Source organism: Pipistrellus hanaki (genome assembly GCF_964339955.1).
Source record: "Pipistrellus hanaki genome assembly, chromosome: 10".
Classification (NCBI taxonomy): domain Eukaryota; kingdom Metazoa; phylum Chordata; class Mammalia; order Chiroptera; family Vespertilionidae; genus Pipistrellus; species Pipistrellus hanaki.
In genome coordinates, this window is record NC_140512.1 from 35,014,261 (window position 1) to 35,040,142 (window position 25,882).

The window sequence follows — 25,882 nt, forward strand, 5'->3', positions numbered from 1 at the left end:
TTTGAGTCTGTTCATTTTAATTGCACATATTTTGTAATCTATGTCTTTAGAAATGCTACATGGTTTTCTTTTTTTTAGTTCTGCATTCTTTAAAGAGAGGTCTTTATCTTTAATTTGTGTGCTTTTTTCCAGGTTTTAGGAAAAAAGCCGGTGCTTAGCCATGGAGATGATGACGATGACATCATAGCAGACATAACTAACAGGAAAATGGCTAAACTCTATATGGTGGGTTCACTGTTAGAGTTCTGGGTGTGTTTTTTTTCTCGTTTTGTTTTGTTTTGTTTTTTTCTTGTTAATCTTCACCCCAGGATATTGATTTTCTAGAGAGAGTGGAAGAGAAGGGAAAGGCAAAGAGAGAATCATCAACATGAGAAGGGCTGGTATTGAGGCTACAACTAAGATTCCTGCCCTTGGCTGGAATTGAACCCAAGACCCTTCAGTTCGCAGGCCGATGCTCTAACCACTGAGCAATCTGCCAGGGCAAGTTCTGTTGTTTTTACTGGACTAGATGTAGAGGGGGAGGGACACTTTGCCAAACTGATATTCAAAGAGGAGAAATGTGTAGATAAAATCCATTGTTTTCGCTATTTAGTATATTCATTAAAATTTCTCTTTTCATTATTTTATTAAAAACAAATAAGAGAACTCATTGTTCTAAAAATAAAAACTTACAGTTACTGTTCTAGTTTGCAGCAATGTGTTTTGATATATTACATTTAATAAAATGTATTCTTCATGGAGTAAAAATATTTTGTAAGCTTTTTTCTTATAAACTCTTGATAACCTATAAAATCTTCACTTTATTTCAAATATCCTGTTTAGCCCCAGGGAAGGCTTTCCTTCTTACAGGAGAGCAAAGCTATCAAATCAAGCCGCTGGAAGGAAGCAGGGCAGAAACCAGCCCTGTCCTGGGGACCGGCAGAGCCAGTTCTAGGTCACGTCTGTGGAGAATGATGGGCTGAGTGACCTCGAGCAAGACATGGCCATTCTGGGTCTTCGTTCTCTTATCTGGAAAAACGAGAGAGAGAAAGAGAGAGATTAGATTAGAAGATTACCCAGTTCCTTCGAACTCTATACTTTTATGATTTTATTGCTGATGTAGTAAAAGAAAGCCACAAGATATACCAGTTGAGGAGACTGCTCACATGGGATCGCTTATGTGTTCCCTCCCCTTATAGCTCCCTAAGCACATGGTTGGGAGCAGATTGCCATCTCCTTACAGAATTAAAATTTTCTCGTCTGTTATAGGAAGGAGTTACACTTGCTCTTTAAGTGACTTTCCAGCCCAGAACCACTGATTTTAAGTGAAGATCAAATTACTAACTTGTGCAGCACCACTTCCTTTTTGTAAAGGGGAAATGGATGGCTCAAAGGAAAATGTGGTTACCTCTTCTAAGTACACTGATAATTTTAATAGAAGTCATACTGAAACATCTAAAGACTTCGTGGCTGATTTTTTTTTTTTTTTAGAAATTACTATTTCTAAAACTTATTCTCAACAGCTGAACAAGTATCTTTTAAATCGCTTCATTAACTAAAATGATTCCCCCTCTTGGACAGCCTTAGGGACTAAAGAAATATTTTGCAATGTGAGCATGTTCATCCTGCATCATGGCTCCCTCTTGTGGGACTATCGTGTATTGCATACATCTAAGCTATGAAGTCCACTTGAAAATGCAATACTTTAATTTGGGATCGCTGAATAAAGCAAGCGGGGAAGTAGAGTCAGCCAAGGGCGGTTTTTAGACATGCAGAATTTAAGCCCCATCATGGTGCTGTAAAACTCTTCCTCTGAGCCAGGGGGGAATCTGCATGTTTATCAAGTACCCAAGTGATTACATTGTAGCCTACAAGCTGACCTTTGAAAACCAGTGACTTCTAACCTGAGCATGAATATCACTTTCAAATTTTTAAGTCCACCTTCAACTTAAAAAAATGATCTGTAGTCATTTCCAAACTTCAGAAATCTAGATTAATCATTAATCTGTGGCTGAGGAAGTTTACTTTGATAATTTATACAAAAGTATACTTAAATTATAGTGCCAATATTGGTGGGGAAATATCTATAAGGATAAATGGTAATGTAGCAATGTCTTCCTTAAAACAATGGCCTAGCATTTGGTAGGCACTCAGAAAATGTTAGCTGATTAAATATTTAAGCTTCAGTTTTTTGTGTGTGCGCAATGACTGTGCGATTATTATCTATCTGAAAACATTGGTGTAAAAATAAAGAAATAATCATGTAAAGTTCATACCATGGTGTCTAGTATACGAAAATCTCAACAAGCCATGACCATTATTATGATCACCATTATTTTTTGATGTTTCAGATAAAGAGTCAAAACTTCACATTTTATGAATAGTTCTTTTATCCCAAAGAACTTTTAAAAAGCTTTTGAGGGTATAATTGGCCTCACAGATCTTATTCATTTGCTTTCTTTAAAACAATTTCTTTCATCAAAGTTTTATAGCTTTCACTGCATAATTTTCTCATTTCCTTGATCAAATCTATCTCTAGCTATTTTATTGTTTTTAATATTATAGTGAACAGAATGATTTTCTTTAGATAAAAAAAAAAACATCTTGGTTGAGGTATAATTTACATATGGTAAAAGCTCACCCATTTAAAGTGTACCATTCGGTGATTTTGTTACATTTGCAGAGTTGTGCAGTTATCGCCATAATCTAACGTTGGAACATTTTTATCATCCCCAAATGAGATCATGGCTTTTCTCTTAGGTTTCAGATGCCAGCGGGTCCATGAGGGTGACGCTGGTGGCAGAGGAAAACCCCTTCTCCATGGCCATGCTGCTCTCCGAGGAGTGCTTTATCTTGGACCACGGCGCTGCAAAACAGATTTTCGTATGGAAAGGTGAGAGAGGCCATTGACTTTGGTGCCACACTTCTGATGTATAGCTATTTCTTTAGTAGTGTAAAGAAAACTTCTTTTCTGGTTTAAAAAAAAACACACAACAACCTACCTTTCTGATGTATAAATAGCTCATGTAAATTGCAGACACCAGAGCCACATTTTCTTCTGCCATCATCATTTGTCAGGGATGATGGTGGTAAAAAGGCACTTGGACAATACAAACAATCTTTTTTTATGTGCAGTGCTCATTACTACATTTTAAATATATTTAATGTACTAAAAATTCTTGCCATTTCTCAATGTCATATTTAAATTCAATAATTATGTTTACTTTTGTATACAAACATTACTTGATCATATAATATCCCCCTCACTAAAATTCTGTCTTTTTTTTTTTTTTTTTTTTCATTTATCTTGTACTTTAGGTAAAGATGCTAATCCCCGGGAGAGAAAGGCTGCAATGAAGACAGCTGAACTGTTCCTAGACCAAATGAACTATTCCTCCAAAACCCAAGTATGTATGGGAATGAACTGGCTAGAAAAAAATTAAAACACGGGAGCTCATGACTTCTCCACAGAACTCAGGGAAGAATTAGATTTACAGTAATATGTAGGTGTGAAGCCATTCTTCCCTTGAGTGTGTGCAGTGGTGTGTCATATACCCTCGAACCCTATCTGTGTGGAGGATGGGATTTTGCAGAAACTGGAGAAAACACTCCCATGGGGCTGTGTAGTGAAAATAATAGTTCATCTGTTTCCTCTCAAGTCTTCAAGTCAAAACAGTCAACCACAGATGAATTAGCTAAGAGTGCTTATCAGTTTTCCCTAGAACAGGCTGTGCAGATGTAGACTAATATGTGGTTTCATCAAGGTCAGTTTAGATACTGGCTACTCATTCTTCCTTTTTTAATCTCTCAGACCCGTGTTTTCTCTTCTTTTTTTTAAATCCTTGTCTGAGGACATGTTTATTAGTTGTTTTTAGAAAGAGAGAAAGGACCATTGAGGTGAGAGAGAAACATCGATTTCTAGCCTCATATACACACTCTGACTGGGGATCGAACCCACAACCTAGCCATGTGCCCTGGCCAGGAATCAAACCCACAACCTTTTGGTGTATGGGACAGTGCTCTAACTAACTGAATCTTGGCACTAGTATCATCATGAGATCATTTCTTCTGGGTCACAGACCTCTTATGAACATAATGTAGGGGGGGAAAAACTTACTTGACTGCCATGATAACATAGGAAAGAACTTTATTCTTACTGTAGACATCCAGACTCAGTGGCAATAACTTCAATTATGAGGGGGAAAAAAGGTTGGATTGTTTTAGCTTTATAATATTTAACTAGAGGCCCAGTATATGGATTCGTGCTTGGCCTGGCCTGTGGGCATCCCCCAAGGGGCCCCGGATTGTGAGAGGGCACAGGCCAGGCCAAGGGACCCCACGGGTGTACTATTTGGGCCAGGGAGGGACCGTGGGAGGGCTCCAGGGTGTGTCCAGCCCATATCGCTCAGTCCCAACCAGCTGGACCCCAGCATCAAGCAACCTAACCCTGGTGGTCAGTGAGCATCATATTGGCTGGTCCAATGGTTGAATGAATGGTCAGACACTTAGCATATTCAGTGTTTTTATATAGGACTAGAGGCCCAATGTATGAAGATTCATGCAAGAATGGGCCTTCCTTCCCCTGATGCCAACACCACCTTCATTCAAGCCCAGAGCTGCCTTTCTGCCTTCCCATGCTGCCCAAGGCCCAGAGCAGGTGGGGCAGTGAGGAACGCCTGTGTTGTCACCATAGTGATGACGCAAGCATCCTGCCCCATCCCCGGTCGCTTGGCATCTACATATGCAAGTTAACCCACCATCTTTGTTGGGTTAATTTGCACACTCACTCCTGATTGGCTGGTGGGCGTCACAAACGTACAGTCAATTTGCATCTTACTTTTTTATTAGTGTAGATTATATAGGATAACCTCTCCTTTTGCAGTCATTTAAGGGTCCCAGCTCCTGCGTTTGCTTCTGTCATCACTGAAGCCAGGACAATCTTTTCATTTTCTTACTTTCTTTTTCACTACTAGATTAATGTTTTCTTTCAGTCTCTTATTTTTTTGTTATTATTATTTTAAATTTCAGATTCAAGTTCTTCCAGAAGGAGGTGAAACACCAATCTTCAAACAGTTCTTTAAGGACTGGAGAGATAAAGATCAGAGTGACGGCTTTGGGAAAGTGTATGTCACAGAGAAAGTGGCCCAAGTAAAACAAATTCCATTTGATGCCTCAAAGTTACACAGCTCTCCACAAATGGCAGCCCAGCACAACATGGTGGATGATGGCTCTGGCAAAGTGCAGGTACGTACCGTCTGTTTGTGGGCTTGTTTATATCATCAAGCCCATTTACGCCACTTTATGTGGAAATAGAACTTTAGGGAAATACAAACTTGATAAAATGTGAATTTTACTTATGAATAAAGATGATCCAAGACTGGAAATTAAACTGAGCACTGGAAGCTAGAAGAGATGTTATCTGACCTTCAGTTCCATTTTATAAAGCAGATGTTGGGATTCCAAGAAGTCAGGTGATTTGTGCAAGATCACATAATTGTCATCTTAGATTCCACATGGAGCCCCATCTTGTTTCTTAAATCAGAACTGCTCCAGCTCTCAGAACTGGGGTTGTCTGCAGAAGGGGTGTTGCCCCAAATGTACCAACGACTGTCAGTTTGTCCTTCCCTCGCACGTTCAAGGCATTCACAAGAACAAATTGGACATGTGTTATGTGTTGAAATCAGATCTTTTTAGAGCATTCGAATTAGTTCATTAATTATTCCTTGATTCTTTTTACAAAAATGCTAAAAAAAAAAAAAAATCTAATAATTTTCCTAACTGAAATCTCTTTACACTCAGTCTACTATAGAGTCATCTAACTTCATGACAACTGGGTGATGTCTTACCTCCTTGAGGGCATGCATTGAATATTTTTCTCACTATATCCCCAGGGCTTACCACAGTGCTTGAACCAAAGTAGATAGTAAAGAGATTTCGGAAGTTGTTTTTCTTCCGATCAAAGACGTTGAAGTCGGAATCTAAGCAGCTGTACAGCACTGAGGGAACTGCTAACGGAGCAGTGCCCCTTGTGGCCGTTGGCAGAGGGCTCACAGCTCCTGGGTCTGGCTCCATCTCCTGCTCAGATGCCCTTTTCTGGAGCTGAGCACAGCCATGTCACCCTGTGGCACGTGTGTCCTGGCTACCGCCCATGTCTGGACACAGCATCTCTGAGATGTCCTGCCCGGCCACCCAGAGCCTCTGAAGCCCAGCTCCCTCTGGGCGCTTGGGTTAGCCAGGCCTTGCTGCCATTTGTCGGCTCACCGGAGGGCGTGGGAAGGCTTCTATTGAAAGCACATCTCTCCACCTGCTCGTCTCCAAGTTCCTATCCTCCCCCTTTATAATACAGTGACTTTTAAAATAAAAATACTAACTTTTACTATTAAAAATTATTTAGTAATAGATCTAGACCAACTTTTAAAAAAAAATACGTCTGAGAAGTATTATTAGATCAAGAAAAATACTAATTTGGGCACGCATATTTCAGATTTGGCGTGTGGAAAGCAATGGTAGGATCGAAATTAACCAAAATTCATATGGTGAATTCTATGGCGGTGACTGCTACATTATACTCTACACGTATCCCAGAGGACAGATTATCTACACATGGTAAGTTTCCCTCTGATATAAAACCTCAAGTTTCATTGGGCTAGATAATGCTTCCAAGTCAAATTGCATGAAATTCTATGCAACATAGGATAGAATTGTCCTATAGTTATCCTAGTGAGATTTGTATAGCTTGTAGTGTTTCCTTTCAATATGATTTTGACTATATTTTGTAGCTTCTGCCCACAAGCAGGAGGCATTCGATAACAATCTTTTCTCTAGTCTAGGAAAAAGGTTTTGCTATTCACAGGGGAGTGTTCTCCTAGCTGAATAGCTCATTTCCTGTGCTCAGACATTTGGTGTTATGCTCACGGAATATTCATGGAACAATGAAGTGCCTCCGATATCCAGCCTAGTAGGATTGGCTCATGTTTTCCTACTCAGGTGGAGAATTTTCATTATGGATATGGTTTCCCAAAATAGGTAGCTCCAACTTAAAGCCAGACAGACCCGATAACTCACCTAACTTATAAGGAGCTAAGCCCCATTTCTTTACCTACTACACAATGGAGATAAGGATACCTACCACATGCAGTTCCAGACAGTACACAGGACAAGTCGCGGCTCCACGTTAGCACTTACAGAAAAATGGTGGCTTCTACAGCCACATCATGTCAAACCACAATAACGCAAGCCTCTACTCGAAATGCCTGTGTTAGAAGGTTTTAAAACTTAAATACAAGCTAATTTACTTTGCTTGGGTCCCCTCCAGGCAAGGAGCCAATGCCACGAGAGATGAGCTGACAACCTCTGCCTTCCTGACTGTTCAGCTGGACAGATCGCTGGGAGGAAGTGCTGTGCAGGTAGGGATATTTTTATGAAGTTCAAACTCTACTAGCCCAATGTCTAGTGTAAGCCCCCAACCCAACTTTGAATGGGAACTTGACCTTTTCTAAATATTACCTTTTTTTTTTTTTTTCATTTTGGAATTCAAATACCTCTACTCTTGTGCCATAGCAATTCTCTCAGACTTGAGAAGAGAGGAAGGAAACAGAATAAAAGACAACAAAACCCAAACATACTATCAATAGACTGAAGAGCCTAAAGTAGGGGTGTCGAACTCAATCAGAGAAGGGGCCAAAATCTAAAATCCAGCCTAAATCGCGGGCCGAATGGTTTACTGAACAGTCATAAACTGACAATGTCATAAACTGACAGCGGAGTGCAGTGATGACAGCGCGGTGCGGGCCACATTGCAAGGCCTGGCGGGCTGGATTTGGCCCGCGGGCCTTGTGTTTGACACATGTGGCCTAAAGGGATCTTTCCTTTAGAATCTCATCATATGTCAATATCAGCCCCTTGACATTAAAACTGTTCTGAGTTATCATGTCCAGCTGTTGTTAAGCAGATGTGATAAGGTAGATTATTCCCCCACCCCCTCCCTGCAAAGATGTCAACATCTTAATCTTTTGGACCTGTGAACATGCTATGTTATAAGGCAAAGGGGGATTAAAAATGGAGATAGAATTAAGGAGGCAATGCAGCATTTCTTAAAATAGGAAGATTATCCAGGATGACAGGGTAGATCCAGTGTCATCACAGGACCCTTACAAGTGAAATAAGAAGGCAGGCGGAGTTAGAAGGAGGCAATACAAGAGAGACTCAACCAGCAATTGCTAACTTTGAAGATGCAAGGGGCCCCCACCCAAGGAATACAGGCAGCCTCTAAAAGCTGAGAAAGACAAAGAAATGGGTTCACTCCTAGAGCCTCCAAAGGCACGGGGGCACCTGGATGTCAGGCCAGGGAGACTCGTTTAGGACTTCTGACCTCCAGAACTCTAAGATAAATTGTGCTGATTTAAGTCACTAGAATTATAATCTACCTAATAAAGAGGGAATATGCTAATTGACCATCATGCCCTCAAAGATGGCGGCACCCACAGCCACAAGATGGCAGCGCCCAGTCCCCTCAGCCCCACCGGGGCAGCAGGCACGTGGCAAGGCTGCACCTGCCTCCAGAATCCCCCAGTCCTCTCAGCCCCCCAGCCACCCAGGGCCGCCCAAGCCTTGCTCTGCAGGCTGTGGCAGCAGCAGAAGTGTGATGGGGCATCACCTTCCCCTGATTGCCAGGTCGCCTCCTGCCCCTGAGGGCTCCTGGACTGTGAGAGGGGGCAGGCCGGGCTGAGGGATCCCCCTCCAACGCATGAATTCTCATGCACCGAGCCTCTCGTTTGTAATAAAAGCAATAGGAATTAAATACAGCACTATAAAACAAGCATTGATAAAGATCTTAATTAATAGAACAATGTTTTACACTCTCCCAAATCACAAAAGTATGTAAGGAATGTCTGATGAGAGCATAGACCCTTACTTTTCCCTCTGGGTTCCAGAAGTTTGACTGACACAAAGTCTAGCAAACTGAGGGGGGTGGGGAGTGGAGGAGAGGGAGAAAGAGAAATGGGAAAGAAAGAGGAGAGAAGGGGAGAGAGAACAGGAGCGAATAGGAAAAGAAAGGGGAGGAGAAAGGGAAAAGAAGGGAGAAAGGGATAGGAGGAGAGAAAAGGAAGGAAATCATGGAGAAGGAAAGAGAGGAGAGAAGAAAAAGGAGAAAGGAGAAAAATAGTGTGTAGGAAGAAAGATGGATTCTTTGTTTGGAAGTTTCTAAAAATAAATGTTTCGTTAAGAATGAACGAACCCAAATTCTAAATGATGTTTATACGAATGAGTCAACCAATATATCTGTATTTCTATGTATCTCTATATAGTTCATGTATGTACCTACATCTAGATATCTAGATATAACTATCTACCTATTTATCTAGAGAGAAGTAGACTGAGACAGAGAAAGAGGGAGAGAGAGAAATATTGTACTGACCAATCATAAAAGTTTGAACGTCATGTAATGGGACTCTAGTATCCGTGTCTAGTTCTACCTGTCCTCATTGTGTCAAAGGGACCATTTCCATCCTGGTTTGGCCTTCTTTCCTGTTCTCTCTAGTTCCTCTTCTCATGGTTATGGTGGAATATTTGCTACTTGTTTCAGGACCCTTAGAAGTAATCACAGGAAATTCTTGGTCTCGGCTTATTTAATTCCTCAATGTGTAATTCAAATGCAGACTTCAAGGAGGCTTTGTAACTCTTCCATGTGCTCCAATCTGTCTGTCTACTGTTCTTCCCTCAGGAGTGGCATTGGCTTATCCCTTGCCTATCCAGCTCTCTTCAGTGTGTATGTTTCTCTTCTCTTCCCTCACTTTCTAGCTGAATCAGCTCACACTGCCTGGGTATTTTCTCTGGCTGGCTTTGGGAAAGGAGTCTGTTCCCATCAGTGGGGAAAAGCATCTCCCAGATGGGGGTTTACACTGAGGGCAGGCACTGGTTTGGCTAGCACAGTAACATTCCTGATACAGTAGCACGAGGCATTCCCTTCCCAGGTACGTGTCTTACTAACTTCCTCATGCCTAATGTCAAGTGAGCAAGAGTCTATGTGGTATATGAGTGTTTTGTGGTGTTTTTTTTTTTTTTTTTACTTTGTTTGCAAAGCTTTATAAATGTGTAACTGCTTCTTAGTAATTAAATAGGTGAGTCAGATACTTGAGCACATACAATCTAAGAGGTGGAGGCACAATTTGATCTTCCAGCTAGTTTCCCTTTTGCCTTGGTAGTTGTTGATAGATATACTGTAAAACAAGTTAGCCTATAGGTAAAGGTGCATATTAACTTCTTAAACAATGAAATTTGTTCATTTTTAATTAAATTAATAAGGTGATTGAATTTTTAAATGTACTGGACTATATTTCACCATGAAGTATATTCTTTCCTTGAATTAAATATTTCTAGCTAAAAACTGGCATCTTCTATGCCATTTACCTTTAATATATTTTTTACCAAATTATGTAAAAACTTTGAAGATGTTTATTATGCATTGTATGTTTCACACTTCATAGTAAAATATTTGAGATACCCAATATAGGTATTTATTTCCCTTGTTAGCCAGTTGAATCCTAAGTTGACAAAGTGGTAATGTGTAGTTTAGTCACTAGATGGCAGTAGTTTAATGCATAGACTCAAGTTCTTACCTAATTGCTGTTTTAAACATTTTGTAGAGTACATTAACAGTATTGAAAATTCTTCAACTTACTTTTTCTCTCTCATTTCACAGGTAGAATGAGTCTTAATCAGTGGTCTTCTTCTTTTAGGTTGGCAATTAAGGTTTCCTCAATGTTGTGGCAAGTGCTAAGCTAGCAACAGTGTCAGGTACTCCTAACTAAGCGCCCCCCACGCTTTGGGGTTGTGACTCAACAGACATTTTCATAATTTGCTACTCACTTATTTGAATATCTACTCATTGAAGGATATCGGTGAAATTAATTATTGCCAATGCTCCTTAGGCCTCCCTACAATGGTTTATGCATCAGCATTCCTACTACCCTGGCTTCTAGAAAAGGATGCAACAGAGGAGGTGAGAGAGCCATTAATTTTAGCACAGGGCAGAATAATTCACAAAAATTAGGGAAAAGCACAAAATTTGAACAGTTTATATTTTAAAAATGCATCCATGGTTTATGCAAGAAATAGAAAGTGCATTCCTAATGCAATATCTAGTGTTAAGCTAATGGGTGAAATGAAACAATTTTCCACTTATTTTCTTAAAATTTCTTATCCTGAAAAGTCTTTATAATGTATTTTAAAGTGTTTATGTTAAACAAATTATTATCGTTTCTGAGGTTAAGTTTAAAAATAGAGAGCATATTCTGTTTATTTTTACCTGTTTTTGGTGTTTGGATAGAAATCATTTATCTGTCCCCAGATGGCTTTACAATTATTATTTTCCACATCTGCGTTATAGGGATGTGGAAACTATTAGTATGTTTTAGTGTTGTCTTACTTATAGAGGCATTTGAGTGCACATCTCTTAACCTGAACAATATCCAAATGATGTGAGAAACAACAAGTATATCCCCAAACATCTGCAAAAGTGTTAGTACTCTTTAAAAAAAAAAAAAAAAAGAGTCATTTTCATGAAAGATGGCATAATGCGTCAGCACTTGTTTTTTCTCTTCTGGAGGTGGATGGACATCTGACATCGTTGTGCTTTCTGGGAGCAGAAAGTGGGTGCCGGATGGCAATCTGTCCCCTGAGAAGTGCTGGCCAGGAGAGTGGGGTCTGGAGTAACCAATGTTTCTTAAGTCAGTGAGGAAGCTGGACTTCGTGATTATGAATTAACATCCTCTGTCCATCACTGTTCCTTCGGTTCTTGACTTCTGGTTTCTTATTGTTTGTTTGTTTGTTTATTTGTTTTATTTTTAAAAAGAATAGTAGGAGCACACTTGGAAATACGACCTTCTCTCATGGAAACCCTTTATTTATTTATTTATTTTTTTATCTCCCCTCCCCCAGATTCGAGTCTCCCAGGGCAAAGAACCTGCTCACCTGCTGAGTTTGTTCAAAGACAAACCACTCATTATTTACAAGAACGGGACATCAAAGAGCGGAGGGCAGGCACCTGCTGCCCCCACGCGCCTCTTTCAAGTCCGGAGAAACCTGGCATCCATCACCAGGATTGTGGAGGTAAGTCACGCATTCAGTAAAACCACCTGAGCCCCCAGCAACTATTAGCCTTGAAAAGTTGGCAAGAAAACTCCCTTCACTTTTATAACGAAGCTGGTGTTCACAGTAAAAAACAGTAAAGGCAAGAGAATTGAATAAATAGCTAACTCCACACACTAGGCCGCTCACATTTGTTAATTGCATTATACCAAAGCAAATGGATTTTAAGAATAATGTAACAAATCAAGCTGTCAAAGGCATGAGGCAGCTTACGCTCCACCTTGGAAGGCCTGGGGGAAGATGGATGGCGGGTGGTGATCAGCTGACCACCCTGGGGAATTCGAGAGGGAAACCCCTCGTCTGTACGCCTGTAACAAATGTGGGAAACAGGCTTTGCCACATTGGGCCAGACCGTTACTCAGTGTGACAGCAGCTGTGAAAGAAATCAAGCCCCACGTCACAGTGTCATAGGACAAGAAGGCCTCCAGATAGGGCAGGATATCACTCATATCCCGCTCTCCGTCACTCTTGAAGTCCACATCTCCCAAATCCTAAACTGCCCTTCTCACCCTCCTCCTCAAACATGGACCCTCTGCCAACCCTTCCTCTCTGCACAAGCCACTCAGCTGAGGCCTTAAAACCAGGTAGGTCATAGCATCTCTCCACCTGCAACCTCTTCTCTAAGCCACCCTCTCCCTTCATGCTCTACGGTCCTCGGAGGATGCAGACTCCCATGCAGTCCACTCAAGTAGAAATGGTGTTTTTCTCCCGTGCCAGGTGCAGTGATGGAGGAGGTACCGTCCCCGCTTATCCGATGACTTCTCTTTGTATCAGACTCTCCCTCCCCCAGCCCCTTATGCTGCCATCGACTGAGCAACCAGTCCTTCCTCTCTTAGTCTTGGATGGCTTCAGCCTGGCCTCACTGTCCCCATCACTCTGTCTTCTCTCATCCTCGCTTGCCCTTGAGCCCATTTCATCTCACACTCACCTTGCCATTGGTGACAAGTGTAGCGCCTCGGGTATTGTTTCAGACTAATCTCTGGCAAGCATGCCTTGTCCTTCAGCTCCTTGACTCCAGAATGCATTTTCAGCAATTCTTCAGTCTCATGCCCGAATGCTCAAACCTTTTCTGTCCACCACACCCTTCAGTCCTCCTCTCTTCCCAAATCTCCAACATCCTGCTCTCTACAGATAACAGAATCAGAGTTCACAGAGAATGTAAATGTGATCACACAAAAATCACCTCTACACCCTCCAATTTCACCAAGATGTCTGCATCTGGATATTCTTCACAGCTGTTTTATGAAATAAATTTGAATAGTTAATTTATTTACATTTAATAATATTTTATAATAGTTATCTACAAAATAAATACAAAATCATTTTATAAATTAATACCAATCTATTCTTACCCATAAATTAAAAATAAATAGTAATGTTTGTGTAAAGGATATATTGGCAAATAATTTAATGCATATTTATTACATAAAGAAATAAAACATGTCCTAGCCAGTTTGGCTCAGTGGATAGAGCATTGGCCTGCGGACTGAAGGGTCCCAAATTCGATTTTGGTCAAGGGCACATGTCTCTGTTTCAGGCTGGATCCGCGGTAGGGGCATGCAGGAGGCAGCCAATCAATGATTCTCTTTCATTATTGATGTTTCTATCTCTCCCTCTCCCTTCCTCTCTGAAATCAATAAAAATATATTTGTGGTTGTTTTTTTTGTTTGTTTGTTTGTTTGTTTGTTTGTTTGTTTTGTGTGTGTATGTGTGTGTGTTTTAAAATATATTTTATTGATTCAAAGCCAGAAACATCAATGAGAGAATCATCGATCAGCTGCCTCTTGCACACACCCCCACCGGGGATTTGCCCAAAACCAAGGTACATGCCCTTGACTGGAATAGAACCCGGGACTCTTCAGACCGCAGGCCGATGCTCTATCCACTGAGCCAAACCGGTCTCGGCTGTTTGTTTATTTGTTTGTTTACAAAAGAAATAAAACATGACTCCTATTAAAATGTGACATCTGGGCTTCCTAGGGACTTCTCTGGATTTTTCTCTGTCCTGTGTTATTGTCCCTCCTCCAGTTCACTGTTATGGCAGTCAACACACTTCTCCCGCTTCTGTATTATCAATGTATCCTTCTGTCCCGGATCAGTTATTTCAGGATACAAACATGCCTCTCAGAGACTCTCATCCTCCCTTTAAAGACTGTCTCTTGACCTGGACCATCTCAGTGACATCCTTTCTCTTTAAGCCACAAATCCTCAAAACCCATGTCTTCACTTATTCACCTTCTCTGCTCTCTTAAGCCTATTATTCTCTCTCAGCCACTCCCCTCAGACATCCATTCCCGCCGTCCCACCTGCCTTCTGCCTTCTCCAATCTCACTTGTCTTAACCTCCCACGAACATTTCCACAGTCTCTCTTTCCTGTGTTTGTTTTGAGTCCCCTCCTCCCCCCACGAAGCCTCTGAAACACCACACTCACCGGGATTTCTTCCAAACCCCAGGAGAGCCGCTCTTCCAAGGCAGTCCTGTTGGGTTCTCATCCTCAACTCGTCCCGTGAGCACTTGTGTGCTCCGAGGCCCAGCCTTGGCTCTCTTCAGAGTGGTTTCATTCAGTTATGCAGTTAAAGGCCATCATATGTATTGATCTCTTCCAAAATAGTCTGTGCATGCCTTCTCCTATTCAATTATGACTAATTTTTAAGGAACCTATCAAACTAAAAGATGGGTAGGCTCTCATCTTTGGGCCCCTCAGTTGATTTTTGATGGAAGAGTCTGCGAGAATTGTTGCCTTCCTGGTTTCTTTCCAGTGGACACTTCTCTCTGAGACACAGTGGACTGCTTGGGCCTCCCAAACTGGCCACCACATTCCTACCTCTCTGAAATGCGCTAATTGAAATCATTGTTTCATCTCCTGGGAGATGAACATTTGTAACACTATTTTGTGGGATTTTTTTTCTCATATTTTATTGATTTTTTACAGAGAGGAAAAGAGAGGGATAGTTAGAAATATCAATGAGAGAGAAACACCGATCAGCTACTTCCTACACCATCCCACCTCCCCCTGACTGGGGATGTGCCCACAACTAAGGTACATGCCCTTGACCAGAATCGAACCTGGGACCCTTCAATCTGCAGGCCGATGCTCTATCCACTGAGCCAAACTGGTTAGGGCTGTAACATTCTAATATTTTGGAATGGCTTCCCTGACCCCTCAACATCTGGGCCTGGGTCTCTTGCCACGTGTCTCTCCATCAGCCAAGTTCTTCCTTCTGTACTGATGGGGAGACGTTTGGAGTAGAAATCAGAAGTCATGATTTCTGTAATTCTGTCATCATAGCAGACAGATTCCTTTGAGCTTGGTCCATGAGCGCTCGTTTCTACTGAAAGAGGACAGTAACCGCATCTCCGAATGTCCCCTACCCTGAGACACATCTTTATTATTCCCAACAGCCATTCCTTCCTCCTTAACTGCTCTCTGGGGACAGAGTCCTGACAAACCGGGTGAAATCCTACTCTGCACAGAGTCCATGCCTTGGCCTGGTACCTCAGTGTGGTTAGCCAAACAGCGCCATTTGGCACAGCTGGTAACCAGCTCCCTCCTGAACCACTTCCTTCCTCTTCCTCATCGCTCCATCTCACTCTTGCTCCCTCATTCTTCATCTCCCTGTTACCACACATCACACGGAGTGCCACAGTCATGCAAAAAATGATGCACACTCTCACAGTCACACCGTCACAGCCAGAGGTCCTCACAGTCACTCACACCGAGTCCCAACATCACCAGGTCCTGGATGCAGAGGCACAAGCCCACCTAGACTCTACTCAGGCCCCCTCTCTGAGACTCTGCACAGCCAGTTCCTGCCCAGAGGCGCCCCCGTCAGCCTCAGTCTCCAGCCAGAGTCTGGGCCCACCGGGGTCCCTTCACTCCCTTGTGGCCACATAGAGCAGACTGTTCACCGGGCCGATCCAACACAGTGGCCACAGCGTCTTGGCTGAAAGGAAGGGGCATGTCAGTGCTGTGTTTTTAATCCCCTGTAAATAGTCCTTTATAATTTGAGCGATAATTTATCTGAGCCTGGAGCACTTTTTAGTGAAACTATAGTATTCTCTCTCTGCCTAATTTCAACTCCAGTCCCTGTTTTGTGATTTTAAGGTGTCCCTTTGGTTATCTGATAAACCTCCTGTTTAGCAGGGGAGAGAAAACTGAATGGCTTTGCTTTATCTATATCATTTGTAAAGATTATGCCCTCCTTCCCTCTCTCCTCCCCATTATAGCCTCTCCTTGTTCTTATGGTCCCTTTGAATGTTATCTCTGTCATTTATCACTGAAGGTTGGCTCATTTTGTCCTCAGAGCCCCTGGCTGTGGGCAGTTGAGTTGAGTTAAACGTACACAGACTGCAGTGCTCCTGCCCTGATGTGTGTGAGCCGTGGTGGTGTCCCCGTGCTGCCTGAACAAGCTTTGGGGAGTTGGGGCAGAAGGCGGGATGGTTTGTGCCTGTCACCATTTCTCTGCCATGTTCATTGAGGGGGCAGCAACGCATCTGGCCCATTGTATTGTTTTTCTTCACACTGTAGGTAGATGTGGACGCCAATTCGTTGAATTCCAATGATGTGTTTGTCCTGAAACTGCCACACAATGCTGGCTACACGTGGATAGGAAAAGGCGCCAGCCCGGCGGAGGAGAGGGGAGCGGAGCACGTGGCCGGTGTGCTCCGATGCAGAACCACGAGGATTCGGGAGGGAGAGGAGCCAGGTGTGTGCTGTGGGGCCGGGGCCACCCACCCGAACTTACACTTGGTAGGATTGCTAACCATGTATCTTACTTTTTCCATAACTAGTGCCTTGGTAAAGGTTACTGGTGGAGGAGGGCCTGTAAGAACTCATTAGTTGCCAAAGTGGGTGATGATACCTGATGTATTTAAATAAATTTCTTAACATGAAAGTCGAGGTAAGCTAGTATTTGTTAATGGAACGCTACAGCAGCCAGATGCTCCCGGCAGTGCGCCGGGTAACGCCGAGTGTCTTCCACAGAGGACTTCTGGAATTCCCTCGAAGGGAGGAAGCGCTACCAGACCTCCCCGCTGCTGGAGACCCAGGCCGAAGACCACCCGCCGCGGCTGTACGCCTGCTCCAACAAAACCGGACGGTTCATCGTAAGTGTTGGGGCGGGGGGACTTTCCCGTGTTGGCTGTGTCACTCTCCGATGCTCTGGTTCTCAGTTTTCACGTCCCTGCAAACCACAGGTGGTCCTCTGCACTCCACACAAGGTAGCTTTCAGAGTCAGTGACGTAATGGATGTGAAAGCACAGGGATATTGGAATGTGCCCTATACACCAAGCAGCTCTGAAATATACCAGCTACCACGCACTGGTGCCGGCGCGCATGTGGATGGATCTGCTAATTGAATAATTTGACACTTCTTGTAGGCAAAAAGAGTCGTTTCTGATCCAACTATGTAAATGCTACCTTTCAATTTCCAAGGCTCACCAGGTTGACCAAATAATATATATTATGGAAATATAATCATTGGGCAAAAATCACAGAATGCTACATACCCACTTGCAAAGTAACAGAAATCAGGAGGAATGTTTTATTTCAGTTACTCACAGGCTTTGAATTCCAGTAATTTGGAAGTAAAAGTATTGATGTACTAGTTCAAGAGAGGTTTTGTACTAGGCTCTGGAATATTCTGGTAGCCCATTATCTCAGTTTAACTATAGAAATTCTGTGGTTTAAAAAGTTGCATCCAAATAACTTTTCAGCACATGCTTCTATGATTTCTTATTAGTAATATTTGCTAATATTGCTAATAACTTTGCCAGGCTAGGCTCCTATATAAATACTAGAGGCCCAGTGCACGAAATTTGTGCACTGGGTGTGTTCATGTGTGTGTGTGTGTGTGTGTGTGTGTCTCTCAGCCTAGCCTGCTCCCTCTCCAATCTGGGACCCCTCTCACAATCTAGGACTGCTGGCTCCCAACTGCTCGCCTGCCTGCCTGCCTGATTGCTTCTAACCGCTTCTGTCTGCCAGCCTGATCACCCCCTAACCACTCCCCTGCCAACCTGATTGCCCCAACTGCCCTCCCCTACTGGCCTGGTCACCCCCAACTGCCCTCCCCTGCAGGCCTGATCTCCCCTAACTGCCCTCCCCTGCAGGCCTGGTCCCCCGCAACTGTCCTCCCCTACTGGCCATCTTGTGGCAGCCATCTTATGTCCACATGGGGGTGGCCATCTTGTGTGTTGGAGTGATGGTCAATTTGCTTATTACCTCTTTATTATATAGGAGTTTGCTTAAAGAAAAAATTCCTTTACTATGTAAAATTTGATCTAAAGATTTTGTTACCAAACTCTGGTGAATACAAGCTTCATTTTTAAGCATGCACACTTGAAAATTTCCCAAGTATTTTCCCAGCTACATGCTTGCTAGAAATAAAATGCTTTGAAGAAGAAACTGCTCAGGTACAAACAACACTTAATGTTTATAGGTGATTTGACCTAAAAATTAAAGATTTAAATAGTGGACTGTGATAAATATTTATTTGTTGGGCTCTGCAATTGATCACCTACTTTTTATTTATTTATTTTTTTGATCACCTACTTTTTAGAAATCTCTGTATTTTATAAACTTGTCATCAGAAAATCTGTTGTTTTTTATTCTTTTGATTGTAAACTTGAAGTTGCATACGAACAACTTTTCAGCACATGCTTCTATAATTTCTTTTTAGTATTATTTGCTAATATTGCTAATAACATGTTTGTTTTAAATGGAGATATATTTAAAAATAATATCTAGGCTTTGTTCTTAGATGTAAAAAATCTAATAGAATTTTATTTTATTTTCATACACATATTTAAAAGAAAAAAAACTTTTCCTCTGCACCTACTCATTTTCTTGTTTAATATTTGGAGCTCCTACTTCACAATTTTAAAAAAAGGAGTGCTACTAAGAAGTGTTTCATCTTATCAGCCTCAGAAAGCTGGCTTTGGGCATGCAGATTCATGTTGAAAGGCAGCAGAGCCACTGGTTAAAAAGCACAGCTTTGAGAGCCAATCTGCCTGTGTGACATTACTTTCTTGGTGATATTATTGGGTCGGCAGCTAAGTAATTGCGGATTTTTTAAAGAAAATCAAAGACAATTTTTTCATGGAACTAAATAACTTTATTCTGTAATGTATTGCCCATTTTGATCAATGAGCTTTTGCCATCTTTCAGGCAGCATCATAATCACACGTTCAAAAAACTTCTGGTTTTTATTAGCAAAAAACTGAATCAGGTACGATTTGACATCATCATCATTATTGAAATTTTTACCATTCAAGGAGTTTTGTAAAGATCGAAACAAAAAGTAATCAGATGGTGCAAGGTCAGGACTATATGGTGGATGTGGCAAAACATCCCAACCAAGCTCCATTAATTTTTGCCGAGTGACCAAAGATGTGTGTGGCCTTGCATTGTCATGATGGAATACAACACCTTTTCGATTTGTCAATTCGGGCTGCTTTTCTTCAACTGCATTGTTTAATTTCGTTAGTTGTTCAATGTAGACATCAGAATTGATCGTTCGGTTGGGTGGTAAGAGTTCAAAGTAGACAATTCCTTTGTAATCCCACCAAACTGATAACAAAACCTTCTTTTGATGAATATCAGCTTTTGATGTTGTTTGAGTTGGTTCACCTGGCCTGCTCCACAATCTTTTCCACTTGATATTGTTGTAAACAACCCATTTTTCATCGCCAGTTATCAGTCGTTTTAAAAATGGATCATTTTCATTACGTTTCTTTAGCAAATCGCAGCTGCTAATGCGTTGCGTTAACTGTGATTCTTTAATTTCGTGAGGAACCCATGTATTGAGTTTTAAAACATAGCCAAGTTGTTTTAAGTGATTTTCAATGCATGTATGTGATACATGAAGCTTCTCTGCAATCTCAGGTGTTGTACTGTGACAGTCCGAATTGATTATTGCTTTGATTAGGGCGTCATCAACTTCAACTGGACGACCAGAGCGTTTTTCATCTTTGAGTGAAAAATCACCAGAACGAAATTTGGCAAACCAATTTTGACACTGCCGTTCTTTTAAGGCTTCGTCACCATAAACAGCACATAACTTTTTATGAGCTTGCGATGCGTTTTTCCCTTTGAGGAAATAAAAAAGCAAAATATGACGAAAATGTTCCTTTTGATTTTCCATTTTTTAACGAACGCCAAACGAAAACTACAAAACAGATCAAAAAACTTTTTTTACTGATTAACAGCTGAATAGCCAACTATCAAATAACAAAATGTGTTTTACATTTGTACTACGTCTGCAAACCTAAAAATTCAACTGAAGCCATATATGTGTGAAACCCGCAATTACTTAGTTGCCGACCCAATATTTACTGGCTATGTGACCTTACGCTGCTTACTTACCGTCTTTGTGCTGTAGTTTTCACATCTGTTCAATGGGGCTAATCCTAGTATCTTCTTCATAGGGTTGTTGTGAATATTAAATTAGTTGTTGCATATAAAGGGTTAGAACAGTGCATAGCACAAAGTACATAATACTTAAAGGGGTTTTTTTTGTGTTTTATTTTTACCTTTATGTGATTAGCAAATATTCTGTTAAAAGATAATATAAAAAAATTCCTTGTCCTTTGTAAATGGATAGCTCTTCGTTTGCTTGCTTATTTATTTATTTATTTTGTATAACAAACTCAATATGTCATCAGTTACAGCATACAGTATATGTATTGTCTTGCTAAGAGGACTACAGATCAGTTAGGACAGTGGTCGGCAAACTCATTAGTCAAACAGAGCCAAAAATCAACAGTACAACGATTGAAATTTCTTTTGAGAGCCAAATTTTTTAAACTTAAACTTCTTCTAACACCACTTCTTCAAAATAGACTCACCCAGGCCGTGTTATTTTGTGGAAGAGCCACACTCAAGGGGCCAAAGAGCCGCATGTGGCTCGAGAGCCGCAGTTTGCTGACCACGGACCTAGGATCAGGTTGCTGTGGGCTGGGCACAGCTGGGAGGTTCTCCGTTGGCTGCAGGTTAGGTTCATGCCTGTGTTTCCCATGACAGACTCCAGGGGCACAAGAGGGCCCTGCTGAGTCACACCAGCTAATATGACACAGCCAAGGCCACAGTCCACTCTGCCTCCTGGACTGGACTGCGAAGTCACATGGCAGATGGAAGGAGTGAAGAGTTGGGAACTATAATCCAATCTACCACACTTTCCTAAGAATCAAGGGGACTTTATCCAGAATTCTTTAAACACATTGAACTTTTCACTAACAAGTGTGCCTCAGTTTGTTGGAGTATTATTCCACATACCAAGAGATCTTGGGTTTGATTCCCAGTCAGGACACATACCCAGGTTGCAGGTTCCATGCCAGTCAGGGTGCAGTCCCTGTGTATAAAGAGGCAACTGATCAATGTTTCTCTCTCATATCAATGTTTTTCTCTACCTCTCCCTTCCTCCTCTCTCTAAAATCAATAAAAACATATTCGCTGGTACTGGATGTGTTAAACTAACCTCAAACCCTTTAATGTTAGCTATAGAGAATACAGTTTAACCCACTCAAAAATAATGAAACTTTGCATATGGAATATTATGTTATAATCTCATCTTATTGAGAATTTGGTGATATATAAAAATGACCAAACCTATTGATTTTATTAAAATAACCTTGACCTACAAAGAGAAAGAAGTTTAATACCCAGACCGTAAACTCAAATGTGTCGACATGAGAAATGTCCAAACCTGTAGAGAATTTTTACAAGAGTTTGAGCCAAAACTGACAACATGTGCCAGGAGCAGATCTCAACGCTCCTGGGAATAGCAGTTGTGCAGCAGCTTTTGTGCATTGGAAGCTAAGGAGGGAACGCAAGGAAGGTTACATGGAGGTGGGAAAAAGCAAGGTGGCGACTACATTACAGGATCGGTGACAAGTCTATGTTACCTACAGTCAAGACCTCCTTTGAGGAGAATTGCTTCTGGCGTTTCCAAGCGGTGTTAACCCAGATGCACAAGAATAACGGACAGCGCTGGCTTAGACTTTTCCCTAAAGAAGTTACAGGTCTGGAGTATGGCTGTCCACCATGATCTGCCCAGTTAGAAATGTGTGATCTGATCACCCTGTGTGGTTACTACCCACAGAACATTTTTCTTTTGCCCACAAATGCAAAAAAAAAAAAAAAAAAAGTATTTATGTTAGGAAAGCAGCATGAATCTGTGAAGCAACTTGTCTATATATTAGAAAAATTACTTCTTGATGGGTTGGTCATAAAGTGTTTTTATACATTTCAGATTGAAGAGGTCCCAGGAGAGTTCACCCAGGATGATTTAGCAGAAGATGACGTCATGTTGTTAGATACATGGGAACAGGTAAAACTAAGGCATTCAGTTATGTTACCCCTTAGGGTCTTGTTTAACTAGACTTACTGTTGTGGTGATCATTTCACAATAGATATAAATACCGAATCATTCTGTTACACATCTGAAACTAATATAATGTTATGTTCAATTATACCTCATACTTCTCATGTACACTACCAGACTGTTGTAGCTTGTTCTCCACCCTGCAAGCAAATATCCCAACCCTTTCAGAATAAACTAGAACACAATCAGAACTAATCTGACCAAAATTTTCCTGCCAACAAGTGGCTTTAAAATGATTTCCATATAAGGTAATTAAGGAGAACCTACATATTTAAGAAGGAGAAGGACACAATAGAATGTATTATTACATCAGCTTAAATAAAACACCAGTATTTAATTATTCAAGCACTTTTACCAAATTGTTAGAGAATACAGTACTATAGGAGAACACGAAGCTTCAATCAGAAGTTCCTCAAGGGAGTCTGGAGTGCCATAGACAAGCTAAGTGTGGTTCCCCAGGATAACATGGGATGATTGTCTTTCACACCCCAGGGGAGAGGGCAAAAGAAAATTAATCAATTCCTAAGTTGTTTTTGAGAATGTTCATCTTATTAACTGGGAAACACTATGTAAACACAAAATATCAGACTGTGAAATCTGGACTGAAACTTGTCTGGACAGAAGTTGTAGGAGGCTCCTAAGAAGTGTAGACACGGGAAAGTGGTTGAACGTCTGGGCAATTGTGTCCACATTTCTCACCTGTGAGGCTGTGAAGGTTTAAAGAGCAGTGTGTGAGGAGGACTTTGCATGGGGCCCCGCACTGAATCAACATTCCTCCAATACGATATATGGTTTCATTTTTCAGATTTTTGTTTGGATCGGCAAAGATGCCAATGAAGTTGAGAAGTCAGAATCTGTGAAGTCTGGTAAGCTAGATATCAATAATCCTGAAATGTTTTAATTCACTTTTTTTTATTATAGTTATAGTAAAATCTATATAATTGTTATAACCTAGGTTGTTTTATTTTTTTTAATTCCTTTTGAAGGATCCTGTGGTTTTTTTTTTTCTGGCACAATTTTTGTTATTGAAAACATACCATAAGTATAAATTCCATAAAGTTTGGATTTTTTTTTTCAGGCAATAATGAAACTCGCATGGTACATTCTATAGTAGATGAGAGAAATCTATAAGTAATTGTTTATATGGAACAATATTTGACTACTTGGGGGCAAGGAAGATTTAATTTGTTACATTTATTGAAAAACGTTTCACTCTGTAGCTACTTTAATGGAGACTAATTAATTAAACTTTATTTGTCTTTGTGCTTCTTTTTAGCCAAAATGTACCTTGAGACAGACCCTTCTGGAAGAGACCGGAGGACGCCAATTATCATAATAAAACAGGGCTATGAGCCACCCACATTCACAGGCTGGTTTCTGGGCTGGGATTCCAGCAGGTGGTAAACTGGTTTTTGGAGGAGTAAACAAACATTGTGGCTGTCTTATTCCAGTTTGGGGTGGTGGTGGGGGAGTAGAAGGGGGTTGTTTATTTGACTTTAGAAAATTAGCCCCAGCTCTATGGCTATTTTTTAATGCCTAGGATTGGTTTGATATTCTTTTTAAACTGGAATTTTCTGATGTCAATAGATAACCAAAATTAAACTTTTGTTATGGACCGTTACTGGCTGTGCTTGACATTGATTTCTGTCTTTTTATATGATCTATAAAGGTGAAAAACTAGGCACAAGCTAAGGGAGTTTGTCGGAAAATCTTAGTATTCGGGAGCCATTAGCCAAAGCTGTTCTTTAACGTGCCAGAGAAAACAGCCATAATGTTTCTTCGGCTCTTCTCCTTTCTACGTGTTCAAACAAGGAGTATGTTTGCAGTACAGTTTGTTATTATGTCTTTAAAAGTTTGTTTTCCTTTTTTAGCCAATGTGATTTTGATGCCATTAATTCCTAAGTGTCATTTTCCAGGAGAAACTTCACCTTTTGTGCCTTTTTAAAAGCCTTTGAAAGCACAGCTCTTTCATGACAAAACAATTTGTATTCTGTTTCATATATATATATATATATATATATATATATATATTTGAAAGTACATGTTTATCATTCCCATACAGTCTCCCATCATTAAAATACATCTTTTTGAAAAAGTATGTTTGTTGTAACATTTTATTCAAATGTGATATGTGAGTTAATTACATTAATTTTAATGTTAAATCCTTTTATGCATAAATAAATGAATTTCACATTTCTTTTTTTTTTAATTTGTGTTGATTTCAGAGAGGAAGGGACAGGGAGAGAGAGATAGAAACATCATGAGAGAGAATCATTGATTGGCTGCCTCCTTCTATGCCCCAGTATAGGTGGGGATCGAACCCACAACCTGGTGTGTGCCCTGACCGGGAATTGAACCATGACCTCCTGATTCATAGGTTGACGCTCAACCACTGAGCCACTCTAGCCGGGCAATTTAGCATTTCTTAATCATCCTCATTCAGTAAATAGTCAAAATTAGACAACCTTTCCATGCTTACATAATTATGAAAGATTTTAGTTAATTTTTTAAATCAAGCCATTTTATTATTATTGTTATTGTTAAAAAGTAAAACATATATATTGCATCCTCAGCTATGAGTGCTTTATAGACCTTGCCTTGCTTCATATAATATAGTTACTCATTTTTGAGCGAAATTTTGTGAGACCATTAAAAAATTGACTTCAAAATAGCATATACTGGAAAGGGCATTCAGGGGGATAAAATAAACATATAGATTCGTTTTCTAAAGGCATTTAAAATATGCACAAAGAGAAAATTTTGGGGCCAAAAAACAAATTTCAGCACATGTAAAGTATTGAAGTTATACAAACCATGTTCTCCAACCACAATGTAGTAAACTAGAAATCAATAACAGAGATATCTGGCTAATCCTCAAATATTTAGATGAAAACAGAAATCACAAGGGAAATCTAAAAATATTTTCATCTCAATGAAAATTAAAAGCAGCCCACCAAAATATGTGGGAAACAACAAGCACAGTGCTTAACAGGAGGTTTATAGCATAAATCCTAACACAGATAAATAGAAAGACCTTACGTCAGTGATCTAAATTTCCACCTCAAGAAACTGTAAGAAGAGCAATTGAACACAAAGAAAATAGAGACAGGGGAATGGCTAATACACAAAAGAGGGGGGAAAACAAATGGCTGGTATTAGAAATAAAATAAGGGTATCACCACAGAACCTATGGACCCTAAAAAGAAAATATGAAACAGAATATTGTACCTATAAATTTGGCATTGGTGAAATGGATAAATTTCTTGGGAGATAAACTACTGAACATCTTCAGGAAGAAACAGATAAACCTAAATAGCAATGTACACTCATATTAGAGAAATTGAGTTCACAGTAAAACACCTTCTGAAAGAAAA

At 40.7% G+C, this 25,882-nt stretch overlaps 1 protein-coding gene across 2 annotated transcripts in view; it reads left to right on the forward strand.

The window, feature by feature from the left end:
- SCIN (scinderin) overlaps nucleotides 1-25,020 on the forward strand; it is a 50,850-nt gene extending 25,830 nt beyond the window's left edge. Inside the window, exons 6-17 of one of the 2 annotated variants that reach the window (XM_084897100.1) lie at nucleotides 133-225; nucleotides 2,740-2,872; nucleotides 3,298-3,386; nucleotides 5,008-5,223; nucleotides 6,464-6,585; nucleotides 7,295-7,385; nucleotides 11,920-12,090; nucleotides 16,658-16,835; nucleotides 17,114-17,235; nucleotides 22,377-22,454; nucleotides 23,314-23,374; nucleotides 23,785-24,593. In XM_084897100.1, the coding sequence (XP_084753226.1) occupies nucleotides 133-225; nucleotides 2,740-2,872; nucleotides 3,298-3,386; nucleotides 5,008-5,223; nucleotides 6,464-6,585; nucleotides 7,295-7,385; nucleotides 11,920-12,090; nucleotides 16,658-16,835; nucleotides 17,114-17,235; nucleotides 22,377-22,454; nucleotides 23,314-23,374; nucleotides 23,785-23,912 (1,482 nt within the window). In that variant the 3' untranslated portion in view covers nucleotides 23,913-24,593. Of the gene's footprint in view, nucleotides 1-132; nucleotides 226-2,739; nucleotides 2,873-3,297; nucleotides 3,387-5,007; nucleotides 5,224-6,463; nucleotides 6,586-7,294; nucleotides 7,386-11,919; nucleotides 12,091-16,657; nucleotides 16,836-17,113; nucleotides 17,236-22,376; nucleotides 22,455-23,313; nucleotides 23,375-23,784 lie in introns of both variants that reach the window. The other variant, XM_084897101.1, reaches the window with a different exon arrangement.
- The last annotated feature ends 862 nt before the right edge of the window (nucleotides 25,021-25,882 follow it).